At 52.4% G+C, this 21,956-nt stretch overlaps 2 protein-coding genes across 2 annotated transcripts; one reads left to right on the top strand and one right to left on the bottom strand.

Annotated features, from left to right (window-relative positions):
* The first annotated feature begins 10,246 nt into the window (after nt 1–10,246).
* Nucleotides 10,247–12,823, top strand: LOC144733407 (uncharacterized). Its single transcript, XM_078615318.1, has 4 exons — nt 10,247–10,309; nt 10,531–11,425; nt 11,758–12,194; nt 12,454–12,823. The coding sequence occupies exons 1-4, from the start codon at nt 10,247–10,249 to the stop codon at nt 12,739–12,741; spliced, it is 1,683 nt and encodes a 560-aa protein (XP_078471444.1). The 3' UTR covers nt 12,742–12,823.
* Nucleotides 12,824–13,811: 988 nt separating this feature from the next.
* Nucleotides 13,812–21,188, bottom strand: LOC144733406 (riboflavin-binding protein-like). Its single transcript, XM_078615317.1, has 5 exons — nt 21,020–21,188; nt 19,868–19,967; nt 19,044–19,172; nt 18,591–18,699; nt 13,812–17,379 (listed from the first exon to the last, which is right to left on the bottom strand). Exons 1-5 carry the CDS (start codon nt 21,186–21,188, stop codon nt 17,122–17,124), a joined length of 765 nt encoding a protein of 254 aa, XP_078471443.1. The 3' UTR covers nt 13,812–17,121.
* Between the last annotated feature and the right edge of the window lie 768 nt (nt 21,189–21,956).

The raw sequence follows: 21,956 nt of genomic DNA, 5'->3' as shown, positions 1-21,956 counted from the left end.
ACAACATAATGAAGCAGACGCTATATAGAGTACATCCTTGATATATCTGTCCCTTCACATTAAATAATATAAAGGTACATTTGTTTACACATCCCATTAACCACAAGGCCTTCTGGGAGTGCATCATATCAGCAGCATTGGCTCACCTGAAGCAAAACTCGCAAATTACGCCCTCCCAGAAGTCCGTGTAGTTGACTGGAAGTAACGATACAAAAACTACTTTTATATCATATTCTTGGTTCTTTCGGTAAAGTCACGTAGAATGGAAATAATAAAAAATAAAACAATACAATTCTCACGACGTTTCGATTGCAACACAAGCAATCATCATCAGGTGTGAAAACCACAGCAAGAAACATTGAAAAAAGTGGCGGTTTTTTCTTAACGTCAGCACCACGGACAGCGATTTGGCAGTTGGCCAGATGGACGAGTCCATCTATGTTCGGAACGGCGGAGGGGGGAGAGATGGAGAATGGAATGCGGTGTGAAAGTCACCGTAAGCGTGAACACAATCCATTAAGACCCGAAATGGTTTATCACATCCTTCCAATGATTGCTAAGCCAGAATCCATCTTCTCGGTTGAAATTGTCTCTGTGTTTGTATATGTGGACAGCCTTATGAACGAATCTCTCATGGTAGCCAGATGGCTTGCAGAGAACCTCTGTCTTGGAGAAGTCAATGTCATGTGATCCCACTGAATTATAACAGTGGTCTGCCACGGCTGAGGTGTTGGTCCTACCGTGTTTTAGGTCAGCTTTGTGTTCACGGATGCGGCCCGAGAAATGTCGTTTGTTTTCTCCAATGTAACTGCTACCACAGAGGCAACTTAATTTGTAGACGCCAGGGTACTGTTTGTCTGGAATCACATCTTTTGCAGACGGGACCAGATCACGGATTTTATGTGCTGTGTTGAATCGGACCTGGATCTTGTGTTTATTCAAGATTTTGGAAATCGTTTTTGTGATCCCCGCAATGTAGGGTAAGGTGATGGTTTTGAATGGCTCAAGAGGGTCCTTCTTCATGGTTGGAGTGATTGCTTTGCGGATTGTGTAGTCGGAGTAAGCATTAGCCTTTATTATTTTATTATTTATCTTCTACGTGACTTTACCGAAAGAACCAAGAATATGAATCCCTGCAGTCACGAAAGCTTTAAATCGGAATTTACTTTAATATCATTTCATGTCTGCGGGACAGACAAACGAAGGAGATCTATTCGTCTGCTTATTCATTGTGTTGCTCAAACTCTCCACAACGACGCGAACGATTATATTTTTGTTTTATTTACAAAGGAGCACCATGGCAACCAACACAGTGAGGACAACCGTGAGAGAGCCCCCAAGATGAAGTGTAACAACACCGAGCCTCCCCAACCCCTCCCCCGCCTGCCTGCCCAGCAACCCCCGTACTTGGCCCTCGCCAAGTTCGCGTGCCACCAGTGTCAACAGAGTGCGCGTGTGTTCTTGTGGAGAGGCGGGCACTGGGGAGACAAAGGCGGCCGGGGTGGTGCTGGCCACCCACCCCCTTGTGATTCGTGCCGACCTAAATAGATGCTACTCGCTAACAGCACTTGCCCCAAGAGCATGTTAAGGCTATACGGGGGATCTTTGTCTTGTTTATGACCCGCCACCACAAAGTGGGATGTGTAAGGAAATACTTTTTTAATATGTGGAACGACAGAAAATGGGAAAGAGACCGTGTTGTCTGCGTATTGTGTTACTGATATTTCCCGCAACGACACTAAGACTTCTTTTGTGTTATTTACAATGTAGCGTTGCGTCGAACCGGGACCCATCTGTAATAGAGAGAGGGTCATTGTCGATCAACATATGGGTAATTCACCAGCATTGGTGTCAAGCGAGACCCAAGTCTGCTGATGAGACATTGAAATGTCAAAACCGATCCAGTGTTGACGACTGCCCACCAAAGACGAGAGCGCGACTGACTTGCGACTGGATTGAATTCACGAGTCTCTGAGTAAATGCTATGATAGTTGAGTAGTGTGGCTAGGGGCCGCAGTGCACTGAGGAAAGCCAAACATGACAATTTGGCTATATACATACATATATACTCAAAGGTACAAAGATTTACTGAGGAGTTGACTTGGCTGAGACCATATTTACGGCGGGAGACTGGGAGGAAATTACGCACCCCAATGAAAGCGGACTAAATGTGTGACTGCTGGTTCAAAGATAATTATTCAGTTACATTCTTCAGACTGAGACTGTACGAAACGTCCGCAGATTTCAGATTTTCACACCCTTGCAAACATGCTTTTTTATCTTACTTATTGCGTGTGTGACTTCACCAGCTATTTGTTGCTGATGATGATGAAATCACACGAAAGACAAAGCTCCCCCGTGTCGCCTTAACGGACTGTTGGCGAGGAGCACCGATGAAGGTCGGCACTGTGGCACACGTGGGGGGTAGGGGGCCAGCACCACTCCCGGCCGCCTTTGTCTCCCTCGTGGCGATGTTTAGACACCGCACCAGGTACTCATTTGAGGCTGAGTCGATCTAGGGGAGGCCCAGAACCTGTGCAGATAGTCGTCACTGGTGTTGGCCTTGAGCAGAAATCGAACTGGGGTCGCCGGGTTCGTAGCGCAGCCACACAGCCGGATAAACGAATTGTTATTTCAATTCGATGGGGGCTTTCGTCGCGACGAGACAGGGAGTTCGGCAAAAAAACACATTTACAATTTGAGTGCAATGTTTCGCTGGTGATTACAATCAGCTTCATCAGGCGACTTGCCATAATTGTAAATGTTGTGGGTTGACTCTCCAACACACCGGTGTGCTGAAGTCGTAACCGATTGGCACGGTTTTTACGTGACTAGCCTTCCTAATCGACCGTGTCGGATGGTCGCGGGGTTAACGACACATTTATATTTACGCGATCTAACCCGAATAAAAACCATTATTATGAATAATATTGGTCGCGAAAGCCTACTTCGTGATAAACTGGAATTTAGCCAAATTGCAGTCAAACCTGTGAACTTGAGACCCCGGTGTACGATCACAGGATCCCAACAGTGTCAGCTCGGCGCTCTCAACTCTGAGCCACCTCCAAATTACAATCAACATTTCTTACTTCCCCACCACCTCTGTCCACCTACCAGTGCACACAGGGGTACACCACAATCAACATTTCTTACTTCCCCACAAGTGCACACAGGGGTACACCACGCAGTCAATCGGCAGGTCACGTGTGTTGGGGTAAAGTGTGGGTATTCCCGCCTTCTTCCAAGACGTCTGGCCAGCGTGGAAGGTTTAACACGTAGACTTTCGCGACCAATATTATTCATAATATAGGTTTTTGGGTCAGATCGCGTTATTTATAGATATTTATAAATGCGAGACGTATGTATGGAAGAGTAGGCCAATTACTCTCTAGTGGTGAGCTCGGCGGAGCTCTATCTAGTGGAGGCCCTTTTGCCAGCCGTGGCGTGAATAACCAGCAGTGCCACAAACACAAACTAATTTAGGGCTGTATATTTACCACTGCGAGACGTATGTGTGTATGTTGAACTTCTTTTGCACCGTACGTAGCCAAACGTGCTAATTGGAGGTGCGGGGGAAGGACAACCAAACACAAAAAGCAGATCCAAGGAAATTCGTTTTCAATCTAGATTTCAAAGTGCATAGCTCCAGTGATTTCCTAATCTCGGAGGGAAGAGTGTGACAGACGGCCACAGAAGCGCATCTGAAAGTGCGCGATGCGGTAACCGTCTTTGTTTCATGGCCAGCTGCGAGGATGACCGGAGCTCCCGTGACAGGCCATGTTCCTTGACGAGACCAGCAAGAGACAATGCGCGTACATGCATCTCTCCTCTCTTCTGGTGCTGCAAGATATTCCTCCCGGTCTTGTCTTACAAACGTCAGAGGTGGCAATTGCATAGCTGCACCTTTGCCTACATGATATGAGAACACTTCCCCCCCCCCCCCTCTTCCAGACACCGAGAACACAAATTGAGCTCTCCCACAGTTAACGTAAAGGTCAACAGTCTCGCCGACGCAAAGCTCATTACCGTGTACGCTTCGCCAAGGTCGCTTACATGAATGAATATGGTAGGCCGAGGTGAACATGATAAACTATAAAACATAAACTATTTTATTTTATTTTACCAGGTAAAGCCCACTGATTTATATAGCTATTTTGAGAAGCAACTTGGTTATCATAAATGATAGCTCAACAAAGTGACATTTATAGAAGGCAAATATTTGAAACGCATGTTGTTGATTCTAAATGTGGAGAGAAAAACCGGGTGACCCGGAGAAAAATCCACGCGTCACTTGGAGAGACTCCAAATATACAGGCTTCAGGATCGAACCCACGACCTCCTGTATACCAGGGAAAGTAGTTGACATCTTGCCACCGATGCCTGTGCGTTTGCCGGTTCCTTTCTAGAGCCTGTTTTAAAATCATTATATTCCATGGACCGTGTGTGTATTGTATGTTATAATTTCAGTGTCGTGTGAATAAAAAAAAGTATTCGTGATTTCCGGCTGCTCGACTGCGCATCGACGCATTGGTGTTGAGCTCCTGTTTACAGTCCTGCAGAGCGAGTGGTGGGAATTCCAATTTTTTTCATGGCGGGGTCCATCCATAGGACAACCATTGGGGACTCCCCACGAAGTGGTCACTCATTTAATTGACTCCAGAGGGAGAGCTGATGGGTTGAATCTACCCCTAACCAGGAGTTTAACTCGCAACTTTTCAAACGTGAATCTCAAAACTCTACTGTGGGTTTCAAATTGACTTTTCTTTATTCAGGCTTTGTAAGTAAACATTTTGGGGAAAACATTTTCAAATTACCGCAACAATTAACTGCGGCCATTTTTCTATCCACTGCCGGATGAAGGCTTCCCCACGCCGTGTGATTCGTGGATGAGGGGGATATTTGACCATACTTCACCATGCTTGGCCAATGCTGTGGGTTGGTGGAGGCGGTCATACCCATAGCCGGCTTAGATCTCACCCACCACCCCATTTTGGCGTTGGCCAGGAGATGTGACGTCACCGCCCCACCCAGTGGAGGAGCCGTGTTCTCTACTCAGTTTCAGAGAGGGCCACAGCCGTGTTCTCTACTCAGTTTCAGAGAGGGCCACAGCCGTGTTCTCTACTCAGTCTCAGAGAGGGCCACAGCCGTGTTCTCTACTCAGTCTCAGAGAGGGCCACAGCCGTGTTCTCTACTCAGTCTCAGAGAGGGCCACAGCCGTGTTCTCTACTCAGTTTCAGAGAAGGCCACAGCCGTGTTCTCTACTCAGTCTCAGAGAGGGCCACAGCCGTGTTCTCTACTCAGTTTCAGAGAAGGCCACAGCCGTGTTCTCTACTCAGTCTCAGAGAGGGCCACAGCCGTGTTCTCTACTCAGTTTCAGAGAGGGCCACAGCCGTGTTCTCTACTCAGTCTCAGAGAGGGCCACAGCCGTGTTCTCTACTCAGTTTCAGAGAAGGCCACAGCCGTGTTCTCTACTCAGTCTCAGAGAGGGCCACAGCCGTGTTCTCTACTCAGTTTCAGAGAGGGCCACAGCCGTGTTCTCTACTCAGTCTCAGAGAGGGCCACAGCCGTGTTCTCTACTCAGTCTCAGAGAGGGCCACAGCCGTGTTCTCTACTCAGTCTCAGAGAGGGCCACAGCCGTGTTCTCTACTCAGTCTCAGAGAGGGCCACAGCCGTGTTCTCTACTCAGTTTCAGAGAAGGCCACAGCCGTGTTCTCTACTCAGTTTCAGAGAGGGCCACAGCCGTGTTCTCTACTCAGTTTCAGAGAGGGCCACAGCCGTGTTCTCTACTCAGTCTCAGAGAGGGCCACAGCCGTGTTCTCTACTCAGTTTCAGAGAGGGCCACAGCCGTGTTCTCTACTCAGTTTCAGAGAAGGCCACAGCCGTGTTCTCTACTCAGTTTCAGAGAGGGCCACAGCCGTGTTCTCTACTCAGTTTCAGAGAAGGCCACAGCCGTGTTCTCTACTCAGTTTCAGAGAGGGCCACAGCCGTGTTCTCTACTCAGTCTCAGAGAGGGCCACAGCCGTGTTCTCTACTCAGTTTCAGAGAGGGCCACAGCCGTGTTCTCTACTCAGTCTCAGAGAGGGCCACAGCCGTGTTCTCTACTCAGTCTCAGAGAGGGCCACAGCCGTGTTCTCTACTCAGTTTCAGAGAGGGCCACAGCCGTGTTCTCTACTCAGTCTCAGAGAGGGCCACAGCCGTGTTCTCTACTCAGTCTCAGAGAAGGCCACAGCCGTGTTCTCTACTCAGTCTCAGAGAGGGCCACAGCCGTGTTCTCTACTCAGTTTCAGAGAAGGCCACAGCCGTGTTCTCTACTCAGTCTCAGAGAGGGCCACAGCCGTGTTCTCTACTCAGTCTCAGAGAGGGCCACAGCCGTGTTCTCTACTCAGTCTCAGAGTGAGCCACTTTCGCCATAAGACATCCGTGTGAGGACCGCCATACATTCGAGACCATTGGGGGTTGACAACACGATGGGTGTGGTCACGTGGTGTGTCTTGTCGGGGGCCGCATTCAAGGCCACCAGGGGCCGCCAGCGGCCCGCGGGCCTTGCAATGAAGAAGCACTGCGGTCAAGTCTCGCAGAGTCTCAAGACTCCACTTCAGGAGGGTCCTGCCAAGTTTTCGCAGTAGGGAGGCGATGTCGTTGCTGTGTGTGATCCCAATTGAGTACATTTTCAGGTATTTTTTTCAGCATTGGTATGTTTGGCACATGCCAGTTACATTGTACGCTTCTCTAGCTTTGGGGGGGGGGGGGGGCGAATCCATAGGAAACCCAAGCAGGACAGAGGAATGCGACCCATTCGGCAATGCAACTTGAGCCTTTCTTGCTGTGGGGCACAAGTGCGACCAATGCGCCACCCTGCCCTGCGTGTATTGGAAGAGTTGTGGTTATGCAATTACGTTTCCCGGGGTCTCGCTGGGAGCCCAACTGATTAAACACCATTGAGGCACTGTACTGTGCTCTGTGATGTGAGAGCTGTGGGCTGTACCATTGCAGCGGGGTTTGCTTTAGGTGCTCAAGGGTGCCAACGATTACCCCTTCTCCATCACACCTGTACCTGTGCTGCAAGTGGTACAGCCCAACATGTTCAGACATCTCAGGTGTGTGGGTGGGATCTCGTGTGTGAGAGTGCACGAGAAAGAGAGAGGGTTTGCGAGTGTGCATGAGGGGGAGAAGGATCTGAGTGAGCATTGGGCAGATTGTGCGAGTGTGCGACTGTGCGAGTGTGCGACAGTGAGAGCAACGTGAGTATGCGAGTACAAGATTGTATATTTGTGCGTGTGTAAGCGATCGGTTGTGTCAAGTGTGAGATTGGGAGACTGTGTGTGCGGGAGAAAGATTGTGAGTGAGAGTTAGAGAGATTGAGTGTGCGGGAGATTTTGTGTGAGATTGTGCGTGTGTGAGTGTGAGAGATTGAGACTGAGTATGAGAAGGAGTGTGAGAGATTGTGAGGATTGTAAATGAGTACGAGACTGAGAGAGTGTGTAAGCGAAATATTGTGAGCAAGACCGATTGTGTGTTTGTGTAAGAGAGCTTATGCGTGTTGAGGAGTGTGAGATACACATTGTGAGTGAGTGTAAGTGAGAGAGGGTGTCTGAGTGTGATTGTGCAGTCCACCTGTACTCTACGTTAAGGTGTGTATATATGTATGGAATGTATCTTCTGCGTGTGGCTGGAGGGTTTTTAATGTCTATCAGACGTGCGTATGTGTGCTGAGTGTCATGTATAGTATGTGTTGTGTGTTCCTACTGCATTGTGTATGGATGTATGCACTGAATGTGGTACGTAGTGTGTAGTATTCTACCGTATCGTGTGTATGTACACATTATATTGTGTATGTATGTGTCCGTGTGTGGTAATGAAGTGTAATGTGTCTGATGTAAGTGTGCATGTGTTGTATATGTACAGGATATGGTAAGTTTATGAGTAGAGTATGTAGCTTATGTACGTTATATGAACCGTATTGTGTATGTATACGTGTGGTTAATGTGTTGAGTGTATTCTCAGAGTGTACCGTGGATATTTTTGCGTACACTGCTGCGCGTGTGTCATTTACCCCAAATCGTTACCTTTTTGCGGGGAGTAGATATCATGACTGGGGAGAGACAAAGGCGGCCGGGCGTGGTTTGACCACACCACCACGTGGGGCGACGTGTGCCCGGGCGTTCATTCATAGGTGCTGCTCGCTAAAAACACTCGGCCCAACAACCTGTCAAAGGTTACACGGGGGATCTGTATCTGTACAGCTATGTGAAGAGCAATTTAAAGCGACGCGAGTCTCCTGTATTGTGTGTTACTATTTAGTTTAAGCGTCTCACGGCTAACATCAGTAGCAGGTTCCGCTCCTTTTGTTTGGGCCTCCAACGCCGTCGACGCGTATTGACAAACGTGACGAAGTGTGGCCGACAAACAGCCTCCACGCACAGTCACGGGAGGGGAAGGGCTGCATTCATCTAGCAGTGGATACATAGACAAAAGGGGCTTTAGAATTAACTCGGTGTGTTTGTTATGAGTCCGTGGGTTTCCCTCCACATTTAGAAACGTGCGTTTAGAGTATTTGACTGCTATACATTGCCACGTGATAAGCCACTTCGTGGAGCTATCAATCGCGACCAGGTTGCTTCTGAAAAACAGCTATTTAGCTCAGTGGGCCTCACCTGGTAAGATAAAAATACACCTCGTTTCGTGTGCCACTGTCGGTGGGTGAGTGGGGAGCGGTGGTGCAGTGGTTAGCACGCTGCGCTACGAACCTGGCGACCCGTGTTCGATTCTCGCTCACGGCCAACTTCGGTGACGAATGTCATCGCTGGGGAGACAAAGACGGTCCGGCGTGTTGCCGTTGGCCATCTACTCGTGTGCCGTTGAGGCCTTCATAATTGTGCTTACTCGCTCACAGCACCTGTCCCAACAGTCTGTGAGAGGCTATACGGGGGATCCGTTTCTTTGTATGGGTGAGTGAACTTATTTGTGCATCAAATGTTTGTCTAGACCCTCCAGGGCTTCTTTCAACTTACACGACCACCAACGACGCGACCACCTCCTCCACCACCACCACCACCTCCTCCTCCTCCACCACCACCTCCTCCTCCTCCTCCACCACCCACCCACCTCATGGCAGTGGCCCCGAGCAGGAAGGTTTCGGTGAGGCTCGCGGCGCCGTCAGAGGAGACGCCGCGGGGCACACAGCGGCCACGTGGACCAGGTACGGGATTGGGTGAGAGCGAGACACCTCCAGTACCCAGCTGAGCACGGAGCCGGACTCGTTGTGATTGGTCCAGTCCAAGGGCCCTCGGGTTTTTGAGTTGACCACCCCCACCCAAGGGCCTCCAGTCAAGGGCGCTCTCGAGAGCCGCTACGTCTTGGAGGAGGTGGGGTACCCACACTTTACCCCACCAGACGCGACCAAGCTGATCGACTGGTGGTGGTGTTGGTGGTGGTGTTACCGAACTCGTACTGCTGCTGGGTGGACGGACCGAGGTCGGCCCGGGTGGTGGTGGGGAGGTAATTTAGGGATTTCAGAAAGTTGGCCCACTGTTTAAACTGCCGCACCTGGAGATGTAATTGAACTGCAGCGTCTCGAGATTGTCCAGCGTCGGTGACCATTCACGTTACGGTGGCAGCTGCTCTCATACAAACAAGTACTGTACCGCTGTGTAACGATTTACAACGCTAGATTGTGGCGCTCTGGTGAACGATATGGGTTATGTGGTCATTAAAACCACATCATCACCATGTGTGTAGTGTTAGTTACTGCCAGTAGCGTGCCGAATTTATCGTAGTTTTGTTCTCTTTAGCTTTGGTTTAGCTCTACAATTCGTATGTGTGTCTATACAGGGTGGCCCAAAAATAAGGATACGTTGGGTTATTACTGTATAACTATTTTAACAAATCAAATCGGGTTATTATTATAATTTTTTACGAAGATCAAATTGACTGCAATTAACATTCGTGCATCGTGCATCATGTTGAAATGCCGAGCAGCCGGTCGTGACGGACCGGACTCGTCAGAGTGCTCAGACCGACTCGGGGTGCAGCGCGCTCCCTCCGAGACCCGTTGGGGGGTAACCCGACGATCGCTCCACCTGCGATGAGGGGGGGGGGGGGTCCCACTCTTCTCCGCCCCTCTGCAGGGCCGAGCATGGAGCTGCACGCGGCCGTGCGCAGCGGGGACCTGGCGCGGGCGCGCACGCTGCTGGAGGACGGGGGGGCCGATCCGGGGGGGCGGGGGCCAGGGGGGGTCACGCCGCTCATGCTGTGCGCGCTGCACGACGGGGAGGCCCGCGCGCTGGCTTGCGCGCGCATGCTGCTGCAGGTGACAGGAGGGGGGGGGGGGGCCTGTGTCCCGCGGGCCCCGGTGCAGTTGCGACCGTCTGCGCGATCGACGGCCACGTCACCGTCAGTGTCCACTGCACCGCGCCCTCTTCGTTGACCCCCGCGCCGATCTCCGCGCCCACCGCATCGCCGCCCTCCCCGTGCCCACCCGTGAACCGTGTGCCGCCCCTGCTCCACCCTCTGCCCCCCCCCCCCCCCCAGGCGGGCGCGCGAGTGGGAGACAGCGAGCCGGCGGGCGGCTGGGACGCCATCATGCTGGCGGCGACGCTGGGCCGCGGGCGGCTGCTGCGGCTGCTGCTGGCGGCGGGCGAGGGGGGCGAGGTGGCGCGGCGCGAGCGCTCGGCGCGCATGACGGCGCTGCACCTCGCCGTGTGGGCCGACCGGCCCCGCGAGGCCGCCGCCCTCGCCGCGGCCATGCGGCGCCAGCGCCTGGAGCCCGGGGAGGCGCGGGACGCCCGCGGGAGGAGCGCGGCGGCCCTCGCCAGGGAGCTGGGCCGGGGCGCGTGCGAGAGCGCCGTCGGGCGGCCGGGCGAAGGGGCGGCGACGGCGCGGGGAGACCCGGGAGGTGCGGAGGAGAGCGGGGATCGGACGAACGGTCGGGACGACGGGGGGACGCCGGGAGACCCGAGGGGAGACCGGGACGATCTTACGGCAGGGCCCGGTGGCCGGGAAGAGGGGGTCCGCCGGAAGGCGCTCGGGGACGATGCGATCGGTTTGGAGAATCGATACGACGCAAAAGTCGAGTTGGGTAAGTCAACCGGCCAACCGCGGCAACTGGAGGCGATTCACTCGGAGGCGCGTCTGGGAGGCGGCAGCGTTGAAGCGGAGGCGCTCGCGAGGTCGACGGAGACGCCCGCCGAGCCGTGCGGAGTCGCGACCGGCTCCCAGCGACCTGCGCGCTTGCTGAGCGGGAGGTGGACCATCCCGCGAGCGGACGGGCGGGGCCAAGGACCTGCAGAAACGGCCTGGAGGTCGCCGGGACAGCAGTTGGGTGTCGTCCTCGTGCAGGAGATGGCGCTGGGTGCGAGGAGACGCGGGGCGACGGGGCCGGCGTGTCCGCAGAGTTTCCCGACATTCGCTACGCGACGCGTCCCAGGTAGAGTCGTCTGGTTTTCAGAGGATTGTCTGCTCTTTGATGTACCGTGTTCTCATTGCAAGGCGTAATTTATTTTTACTCGTACTGCATTAAAAAAAGTTTTGCTGGCTGGCTGATGCACGGGCGGCCAAGTGTGCGGTGATGATGTCACTCGCAGCTCACAGAGCTCAGACGAGTTTGTCCTCTCGCCCACCCACCCACCACCCCGACCGTTTGTCCCGCACCTCCAATTAGCGTGGTTGTCTACGTACGGTGCGAAAGAAGTTCAACATACAAATATTCCGCGCAAATACACCGACGGTTGTTTTTTCTCGCTCGCGCGAATTGGCCAGAGGCGGCAACGCTCACGCCGCGCCTCCCGGCGTCTCTGCGGCCGCTCTCGGCGCACCTGTGGGAGAGGTCGGAGCGCCGGCGCGCGGCCCACGCGCGCACCTGCGCCTTCGCCCAGAGGATGCGCTCGCTCCGCTCGGGGCCTCGCGACCGCCGGGTAGCCGGGGCGGCGACCGACACGGGGACCGCCGCCGCCGCCGTGACCACGGCAGGCGGCGCGAGGCCGACGACGGCGGCGGCTGCGGCAGGGGGGGAGGAGGAGGGATGGAGCGCCGGCACGCGGAGGGGAGCGGCGCCGGTGACGACCTCCTCCTCGTCGTACCCCACGTCCAGCGCGGGAGACTCGGCGGAGCCGCGTGCGTCGGGACCGAGGGGCTCGGCCCCGCGCGGCGCTCGGCCGCACACGGCGCCAGCGCTGAACGCGACGGCGTTCGGAGCGGTGAGTGCCGAGCGGAATTTCAGTGTCCCACGGCTGCTCCTGTCTGGTCGTGACTTCCGAACTCTGTGACGTCGTCTCGCTGCTGCTGCTGTCTCTCTCGCTCTGCTTCTCTTCCCCTCCTCTTTATCCGTCTCCACCCCACAAAGTGAATCTCGTCCGCGTCGCTCGGCGGTTGTCCTCACGACGAACAATGTTGCCACCGCGCCATTGTTGCCGCCGCTTTTACCTTTGCCGTCATTGTTGTTGTTCCTCACGACAGAGGGCACGGCCCTGCTCCTGGAGGGACAGCCTGGCCGACCTCTCTGTCTTCTGGGAGCTACAGTACTCGCCCTCGTACCGCAACGCGGCCGCGGGGCCCGCGCCGCCACCGCAGCTGCCACCGGCGCTCCCGACGAGGGCCGCCTCGGACGTGTCCGACGCCGCGGGCAGCAGCGGAGGCGAGGGCAAAGGGCGCCTGAAGGGGGCGGCGGCCAGGAACAGGGGGCGGCCGCAGCGGGCTGCTTCGCGAGCCCAGTCCCGCGCGACGGTGCCGAGGAAGGAGCAGTGAGCGCCGTGCTGCTCGTGCTGCGGGGTTTGACACTCCGGAGGGAGATGCAATCAACGAATACCGCTGGGTGCCGTTCTGCAAATGTGATGCGTTTGAATGCAGAGACGCGATATGGACCCACGGGGCCTCAACACTGACCCCCAGCCTCAACGCTGACCCACAGCCTCAACGCTGACCCACAGCCTCAACACTGACCCACAGCCTCAACACTGACCTACAGTCTCAACACTGACCCACAGCCTCAACACTGACCTACAGTCTCAACACTGACCCCTAGCCTCAACACTGACGCACAGTCTCAACACTGACCCACAGCCTCAACACTGACCCACAGCCTCCACACTGACCCACAGCCTCAACACTGACCCACAGCCTCAACACTGACCCCCAGCCTCAACACTGACCCCCAGCCTCAACACTGACCCCCAGCCTCAACACTGACCCACAGCCTCCACACTGACCCACAGCCTCAACACTGACCCCCAGCCTCAACACTGACCCATAGCCTCAACACTGACCCCCAGCCTCAACACTGACCCCCAGCCTCAACACTGACCCCCAGCCTCAACACTAATCCACAGCCTCAACACTGACCCCCAGCCTCAACACTGACCCCCAGCCTCAACACTGACCCCCAGCCTCAACACTGACCCCCAGCCTCAACACTGACCCACAGCCTCAACACTGACACACAGTCTCAACACTGACCCCCAGCCTCAACACTGACATACAGCCTCAACACTGACCCCCAGCCTCAACACTGACACACAGCCTCAACACTGACCCACAGCCTCAACACTGACCCCCAGCCTCGACACTGAAGAGTCTTTGGCGTCTGTGGATCCGAGCGCACGCAGGGACGTGTGAACCCCGTGAGGGCAGCGACCTTCGCTGCAGGCAGGAGGAGCCTTGAGAGATGGATCGAGTTTTCAACTTAAAAAAAAGTCAAAATTCCGCCGCGCGACTGCGTCGCCGTGCATCGGGAGAGCACCACGCCACAAACGTGAACATAGAGATAGCTCGGCAGAGCCACAAGTCGAGAAATAAGTCTTACACAACACACCCCGCAGTCAGAGATTGGCATGTCTTTAATTGCAATGTAAAGCAGCCTTAATCGAAAGGATGGTTCGAGTGATATATTAATCTGCATCTGTTAAAGCATTCAATTTAATATAAAGACATCGTCAAGACCATTTATGCATAGTCAATTGTGTACGAGTAGTTTTGAAATACATTATTATATCCCAATTGCGTCATCATCGGTGTCGTATCACGAGATGAAACATTGCGCCCCGTTTGAAGAAAATGCCATCGCGTCGGAGAACGGCGGCCTAGCAGATGGCACCGCACAACTCCACCAGGGATCATTTCATCCAGACCCTGCTCCTTTATGCCATCATCATCATGACCACCATCATCATCATTGTCGTCATGGTCAGCTACGATGGTTCCACTGCTGGATGAAGGCCTGCCTAGACCGCCACCACCGCCTCTCCCCATCCCACCTGATGCAGCAATCCCATGGCACGTGAACAGATTTCGTCGCTCCATCTCCCCGGTGGCGTCCTCCTGGACACATTCCATTGCTCGGCTGCTGCTCCGTTATTATTCCTGACCGTTGTCCGTCGTCCCTCCTAGCCGCGACGTGTCCTGTCCAAGAGCCGCTTGCATTTCTCAATGACGCTTCAGACGTAAATGTTTTCAAAGTAATAATTATCATCAGCAGAGACGCAGCACTAGCACAATTATCTGAAGACGCGGTGGTCTTTAGCAAAGCCTTGCGGACCGGACACAATTGTGTCAGTCTTGTTCCTAAATTGTGATATAATTGATGTTCTAAATAAACGTCGGAGGTGTATGTTAGAGTTATGCACGGCAAAGAAACGTCGTTGTGAGTGAACACACACGTGGATGAGCTCGCTTGGCTTTCTGCTGTATCCATAGGAGCGCACAGGTATCCCTCGATTCATCAACGTTCGGTTTACCTAATTTCGCGTGAATGCAATTGACAAATTATGGTCACTTTTGGATGATTGAAATCGAATTTCCTCGTTAATGAAATTTCACTTCGGCACGCACCGCGAGATCATTGGGCAAGAAGCAGCGGGGAGGCGGCCTCATCCTTCCGCGACAGCGTCACGGTGTCCATGCAGTGCAGCACCAACGCCGCCACCGTTACAGTCATGCCAACATGCAGCAGAGTTGCCTCAAAAGGTTCATTATTTTTATTAAAATTATTCAATCGTTTCATAATTTCTGTTCTTTATCATTATTTTCTCTTGTGAAAAATGTTATAGGTGTATATTTTTTAGGTGAGGCATAGAGTTGGAATAAAATGTTCGTATTCAATTTGTGGAAAATCTATTTCTGATTTACGAAATTTCATTTTCCGCTTGTTTTTTTTTTAAAACGCATCCCTGTCGTAAATTGAGCGATACCTGTTTTATTGTAATGCTGGTATATTGCAAGCTCATGTGCATAAGGAATATTAAGCTGATACAAAGCTTTCCATTAAACATCATCAGATTATGGCAACTGGAGGTCACTGTTTCTGAATCAGTGGCTTTCATACTCGACTCCAAGAGACTGGACTTCAGCATCCAGGTTGAAAGATCCGCCTTGAGGCTTTATGCGATGAGCACTGGGTCTCAGGATTGGGGAGTTGAGACACAGGAGGACGCAATTCCAGGAGATAACGAGACTGTGTTTTAGACTTCTCGTGAGAAGCAGTCTACAAGAGACTGCGTCTCAGGACTGGGGTCTTGAGATTACGGTGACTCAGTGGTGGATTGCAGTACTTGAATTCAGGGTGAGCATCTTGACAATCTGTCTGCTTCACAGCAGACGCTCAATATCCCGTGAAGTTGGCGTAATGTTCCAAATTTGCCAAATGTGAAAAATCACCGTTACAGTTTCTCAATTGAGATTGTACTGACCGTGTACCCCCCCCCCTTACTGACAAACCACAGAGATTTGGCAATTGTAACGAATAACACTGCCTTAAAAAAAAGTATATAATAGGTGACGTTTTGGGTAATGGCCCTTATTCAGAGCAGATCGAGACTCTGAAAAAGAGGTACTTGAGATTGTGTTTTAGGATCCGTTTCTGGAAACTGCCTCCTGGGAGACCCAGTTTGATGATCTACGGCTTTGAGTGCAGGGAGAGAAACATGGCCCATTGGCTAGACACGGCCCATAACCACATTTCATATGGCCCACAACGCCATTTCATTCAGCCCAGGGTCACGTGAGGCCTCACCCCCTTCGATAAAACCTGCAAAACAAAATCCATCACTTCAAGCATCTCAGCCACAAAGATCCCCCGTGTAGCCTTAACAGACTGTTGGGACAAGTGCTGTTAGCGAGTAGCACCTATGAAGGCCGGCACGATACGCGAGGGAGTGGGTGGCCAGCACCACGCCTGGCCGCTTGTCTTCCTAGTAGCGATGTTTAGACACCGTACCAAGTCCTCAGGCTGAGTCGACCTAGGGGAGGCCCAGAACCGGTTCAGATAATCGTCTGTGGCCGTGAGCGTAAATCAAACTGGGGTCGCTGGGCTTGTAGCGCAGCGCGCTAAACGCTCCGCTCACATTAATCGGGTCACCATCATCATCTCTCACGATCATGCGATGCGTTACTAATCGGCTACGAGAGGGAGATGTGAAGGTCAACGTGTTGGCGAGAGGGCAGCAGGCATGGCATTGCATCCGTGCGAGTCAAAGGTGAGCTGAGCCTCATTTACTTCTTTGCAGTGTTATCAGAAAACGCGAAGGTGTTAATGTGATTGCCCACCAAGGGTTAATCTAAAAGCCCTATTCGTAAAAGGTTCCCCAGTTCTGCACACGTGTTTCCAGTGGTCAGTTGAATTAAATATCTTAAGTAATATTGAACTATTAGTTGGCAATTCAAATCAGTGAGAACCTAGGGAAAACTTTACTTAAGGATTTGTGTGCATCTGCCCACAGATTTTCCACAACCGTCTAGGTTTTCACGGTGGTGCTGTTCAGCTCTCCGATGTGTTTTTCGGGTTGTGCCGCGTGTGCGGCACGACTGACGTTTAGTACCGTGTGCTGGGACCTTTTTCAAGAACTACACTGAGCGGCTCATTTTCCCTCTCTCGATTGTTTAGCATTGCCGGCTGCTGCAGGCTTTGCCATTTCTAGCCCAATCATCATCCAGTACTGGCAATACCAGCGACAGCCAACAACGTTATATAATCTCAAGCAAAAGTGAGCTACTCAGTTCAATTCCTCAAAAAGCTCCCAGCACGCAGGGCGAACCGTCGGACATCATGCTGAACAATTCACGGTGTCGCCCGGAAACAACAAAAAAATCTCATCGGAGAGTTTCCGGATTTCCCCCCTGGGGAGTTCGGCTCTCTCAGAAGCCACTGCCGCTGCCTTCCACCTCTTCCTGGAAGAGTGCGCGCTTGGCGCGGCGTGCGACGTCGCGGGTCGCAACGTTGCCCCTCGTCGGAGGGGCTGCGATTTCCACGACCGTCGACGTCCCGATAGCGGCGGTGGCGGTGATGTCGCCCTCTCGGTCGCCCGGAGAGATGCACGGCTCCACTCCGTGGGCCACGGGGAGGAGGGCGAGGCCCCAGAAACCCTCACACAAGTCGCGGCCGTCCCGGAACATCTGCGCGCATGCACAAACAAACAGAACGCGCAAACACGGCGGTCGGTGCCATCGTCATCGGTATCATCAGCCGTGATCTATCAACGACTGGACGATGACGGCTTTCCTCAAGCTGTCACAGTTCTGCGAGGCAGCAATCCGCACTCAGCGGATTTTGTTGCTCCATCTCGAACCGAATAGAGGACGCCAGGTGGATGGCTCAGAGGTCTGAACGCTAAGCCAGCACCGCTGAGATCCTGGGTTTGATTTCAGGTTTCAGCCGCCTATGATTAAACCGGCTTCTCAAGCGTAGTGAGTTGATAGCCCATCGCGTTGAATTTGGTTCTGCGCTTAAATTTGGCAAAATTCCAGCTCTGAAAATGTAAACATTGATTTGACCGTCACGCGACGAACATTAACGACTCTCACCGAGTGGAAACCAGAGGTCACTGGTGCTGAGTCATCTTAACAGTATTTGTTCGATATCCGCTTCCGCGGGCCGTTTATTTAACTTTGTTATCGAGGCAATGCGCGAGCCCGATACATAGAATGATGATGCACGTACGCACCGTGAATATAAACTAAACCGGTTATGAAAAGCAGGGGATAGAAAAATAGGAGATGAACCCATGGCCCCAACACAGACCGTTCTTTAACACAGGGTGACGTCTCATGACACGGATAGCGCAGTCGGAATAGTATTGGAGAAGAGATGAAAAAACTGCAATTTATTTGTCTCAACATAGTTCCCAACTCCTGTCAGTCTGCCCGTGCGGGCCACACAGCCTTAAGCTTCAAGGTTTTTTTCCTAAAGTATTATTTAATGGTAAATGCTTGACAATATTGTTAAAGATCACATTTTTAAAATATTGTTGTTTACTCAGCAAAGCCTAACTGAGTCTCAAGATCATTTTGCAGGAGGGACCTGCCAAGCTTTCACAGTCGGGGCAATATTGCTGCTGCTGTGTGTAATCCCAATTGAGTAATTTTCAGGTAATTTTTCAGAATTCGGATGTTTGGCCAGTACCGATTTCATTGTTTGGGGTTTTTATTCGCTATAGGAGGGAACCAGAGAACCGAGAGGAAACTCATGTAGAGCAGAAGGAGAACATACAAACTCCACACACACACGCAGAAAGGGGCCTGAGTTTCCAATCAAACTCAGGTGCCTTGTTGCTGCGAGGCACCACATTGGCGCCCTAAAGGTGGGATACCACGGAGATGAAATCTACCTGAGAAAAAGGCACGCAGGCTCCGGGACAGAAGTTCCCTTCGACGCTCCAGTCCCAGTCATAGATCCAGTTGCGCACGCACGTGAAATCCTCGCGGCAAGCATCGAACCTGCAGACACGCACACAAACAGTTTTATAGCTGTTTTTATTTTACCAGTTAAGGCCCACGCAACTGTATATCTATTATTCATAAGCCACCTGGCCACAAATGATCGCTCAACAAAGTGGCTCATCACGTGGAAATGTATTAGCAGCCAAATACTCTCAAAACACGTTTCTAAATGTGGTGGGAAAACCCGTAGGACCCGGAGAAAAATTCATGTGACCACGGGGAAAACATGCAAACTCCAAATAAACAGCCGTCAGATTCGGGATTGAACCCATGACCTCCTGCATACCAGGCGAGGGAGATAACATCTCCTAGCCACTGCAGCACCCCCCTCCCCCGCTTACCAGGAGTCGCAGAAGTGTGAGCACACGGGCACGTGGTGGAGGAGGCTGGGGTGAGCGCGGTGAGCCCAGCGCGACGCGAGTGGTGAGCAGCGGGAGTAGCACTCGAGCCGCTTGAGGAACGACTCGCAGCTGCGCAGGGCCGAGATGCCACCACGGTTACACGGATCAGCAGCAGCAGCAGCAGAAGCAGCAGCAGCAGCAGAAGCAGACTCAACAACGATCATCACTGTCACATTCATCGTATTCATCGCAATCATCGTACCGCAGACAACGTGTCATTTATAAAGGTTGCGGAGGTCGTGTGATGGTGGTCACGGAATTCGTGAAATCTCAACAAAGTCTAAAGTGGCAGTAAAAACAGATTGGATTTCGCGCTTCCTTTAATTCCTCACAAAATATGGATGTGCTGAAACTGGTGCCGATGGGGTTGAGGAAGTTTGTGTTCCGTTTCAAAGCTGTGGCCTCATGTGCCTGAGGTCCACATTAAATCGACTTGTGGACCGTATCCGGCCTGCAGAGTGCATGAAACGAAGTAGCGGGCCCTACAAAACAACGTCATGCAAAACGAAGTCGTGGATCGTGCGACTTGAGTTTTTGCGAAATGCACTTTGTACGACATTTTTCGCAGGTCGCGTGAATTTCTGTCGTGGGTCTTTTGAGACGAAGTCGCGGGCCCCATGAAACGAAGTCGGCCGCCCTCTCAGGCCCCGTGGAGCCACGGTGGTGCGGTGCATACGGCGCGGGTTGAACCTCCTTCGCACCGCACGTAGCCAAACGCGCTAATCGTAGGTGTACGGCCGGTCAGGCGAGCGGCGGCGAGGCACCTGGGGGTGAGGTTCCCGCAGCGGTCCCACAGCAGCTCTTCCACGCGCACCACGGGGGACCGGGAGAGCTGCCGCACCGACTCCGGCGTGCAGCACGCGTCTGCGGTGAGCGCAGGTGGCGAGAGGTAAAGTACGGAGCGTGGGGGGGGGCAGGGGCGGTATGTGTAATGGGCGGTGGAAGAGAGATGTGAAGAGAGCAGGTGGGGAGGGGATAGTAGGTGATGGAAGATGATGAGTGGTGAAGGGATGGCAGAGATAGTGGTGATGGGAAGGGTGGCGGGGTAGGGGGAGAGATGAAGGGTGGAGATTGGCGGTGATGGAAGGAGAATGGAAGGCAGTGGTGAAGAGAAGGCATGTAAGTGGAGGCAGGTAAGTGGAGGCAGGTAAGTGGAGGGAGATGATAGAAGTTGGGTGAAAGGAAGGAAAGTGATGGGACAATAATGGAAAGGAGATTAGGGGAGATAAATAAGAGGGGTGATAGAAAGAGAAGGGGGTTGATGGGATGATGGGAAACGTTGTAAAGTGAGAACCGATAACGGGAGATGAGAGAATGCGATGTTGATGCAAGGTGATGGGAGGACAAGCATTGTGAGTGGAGGTGAGGTGGTGTGATGAACGATGAATGGGAAATTAGTTTGTGTCCCGAAGCTTTTGTGAAATTCGGGATTTCGTCCAGGTTTACTTTAAAAAAAATCAGTCTTCATACTCGGATCGGACTCATCATTAGGGACAATCCTGAGTAGAGTGGGCGGGGCAACCTGGGCACAGGGCGGGGCCAGAGTGGAGTGGGCGGGGCCAGAGTGGAGTGGGCGGGGTTGTGGGCGTGGCTACATCGCCACCCCGTGGCCTCGTTGAGCTGGCAATGTGGTTGCTTCAGCAACAAAAAAGTCGCACGAATCACCGACGATGCTGTCGTGAAAGCGACGGGAAATCAAGTGGACATGGGTGGGCAGGTCGCGTCCCGAGAACTGGCCAGAGACAGAATTAACAGCCGCGTGGGAGACCGAGAGAAGAGAAAGAGACGGACATCGCGCCCGGAGAGACGCAACTAAATCCCTTGAAGGAAATTAAGGAATTTGAGGGTCATTTGCCCAGCAATGGGAAGATTTTTACAGGCCGACAACAACGACGGGCGTTGAAGGCGACACTCACTCTGGTTGTACTGGCTACAGGCCTGCAGGCCCGGCTCAGGCCCGGGCCTCGGCTTGCTCTTGGAGCCCGCCATGCAGCCACCTGCTCCTGCGGGCGATCCAGTAGAGGCAGGCTCGATGCCGGGGGCTAGGCCGCACAGTAGCAGCAGCAGCAGCCACGGTGGTGACATGGCGGCCTAACGCAGCCGCAGCCAACACGACACAACCGCGATGTTTACTTCCCTGCAGGAGGAATACGATGAGCTATGAGGCTCTTTTTCACAGATGGTCCAGTAAGGGGCACGGGATCAGAACGTTACAACAATAATATTTAAAAAAACGATATGAGTGCAAAGTATAGGAAAGGTAAACATCACTTTCAAAAACTATACATTGTAAACTAAACTTTTTTTTTATACTTTTTGGTTCTTTCGGTAAAGTCACGTAGGTATTAAATAAAATAACACTGGTCAACAACAACAACAACAAAATTTCTGGCCTGGACTTTTGCAGCTGTTTTAGACTCATTTCAGGGTGCTGATTCCAAATCTGATCTCAGATTTGCTCTATCACATCTCATTATTATGCTATCGGCATACCCCATTTTAATTGATTTTATCCGAAAACAGGACCCTGCGGGGTGGGCTGGTAGGAATAATACTTAGTACCGGTACAGGGATATCGACCGGGTATAGAGGAGTTAAAGAAAAAATTACTGTATTCTAGTGTAACGTTAATTAAAAGTGTTTGTTTTGACAAGAAACGCTGTGAGATTTAAAGACTCATAGTCTTTCATTTCCAAACGATCACATCTGAGATTAATTGACCTTAGATGGGGAAACTCGAATGCATTTACTAGTATAAATGTGAAATAAAATAGAGGGAATAAACGGCACCTTGGTGCATTTTATGTCGTCTACATAGAGTTGAATAAACGGGCGTTTGGCATATTCATATAA

This window comes from Lampetra planeri, chromosome 46 (genome assembly GCF_965212315.1).
Source record: "Lampetra planeri chromosome 46, kcLamPlan1.2.h2, whole genome shotgun sequence".
In the NCBI taxonomy this organism is placed as follows: domain Eukaryota; kingdom Metazoa; phylum Chordata; class Hyperoartia; order Petromyzontiformes; family Petromyzontidae; genus Lampetra; species Lampetra planeri.
Note: the sequence above shows the minus strand (reverse complement) of the source record. Positions and strands in the feature narration are given on the sequence as shown.

Excerpts from the sequence above, each read along its gene's own strand:
- LOC144733406 (XM_078615317.1), bottom strand. The coding sequence starts at position 21,188 with ATGTCACCACCGTGGCTGCTGCTGCTGCTACTGTGCGGCCTAGCCCCC. Across the intron at positions 19,968-21,019 it reads CTGTAGCCAGTACAACCAGA|ACGCGTGCTGCACGCCGGAG; the intron begins GTGAGTGTCGCC and ends CGCTCACCGCAG. Across the intron at positions 19,173-19,867 it reads TGCGGGAACCTCACCCCCAG|CTGCGAGTCGTTCCTCAAGC; the intron begins GTGCCTCGCCGC and ends GGCCCTGCGCAG.
- LOC144733407 (XM_078615318.1), top strand. The coding sequence starts at position 10,247 with ATGCTGTGCGCGCTGCACGACGGGGAGGCCCGCGCGCTGGCTTGCGCG. Across the intron at positions 11,426-11,757 it reads CGCTACGCGACGCGTCCCAG|AGGCGGCAACGCTCACGCCG; the intron begins GTAGAGTCGTCT and ends CGAATTGGCCAG. Across the intron at positions 12,195-12,453 it reads ACGCGACGGCGTTCGGAGCG|AGGGCACGGCCCTGCTCCTG; the intron begins GTGAGTGCCGAG and ends TCCTCACGACAG.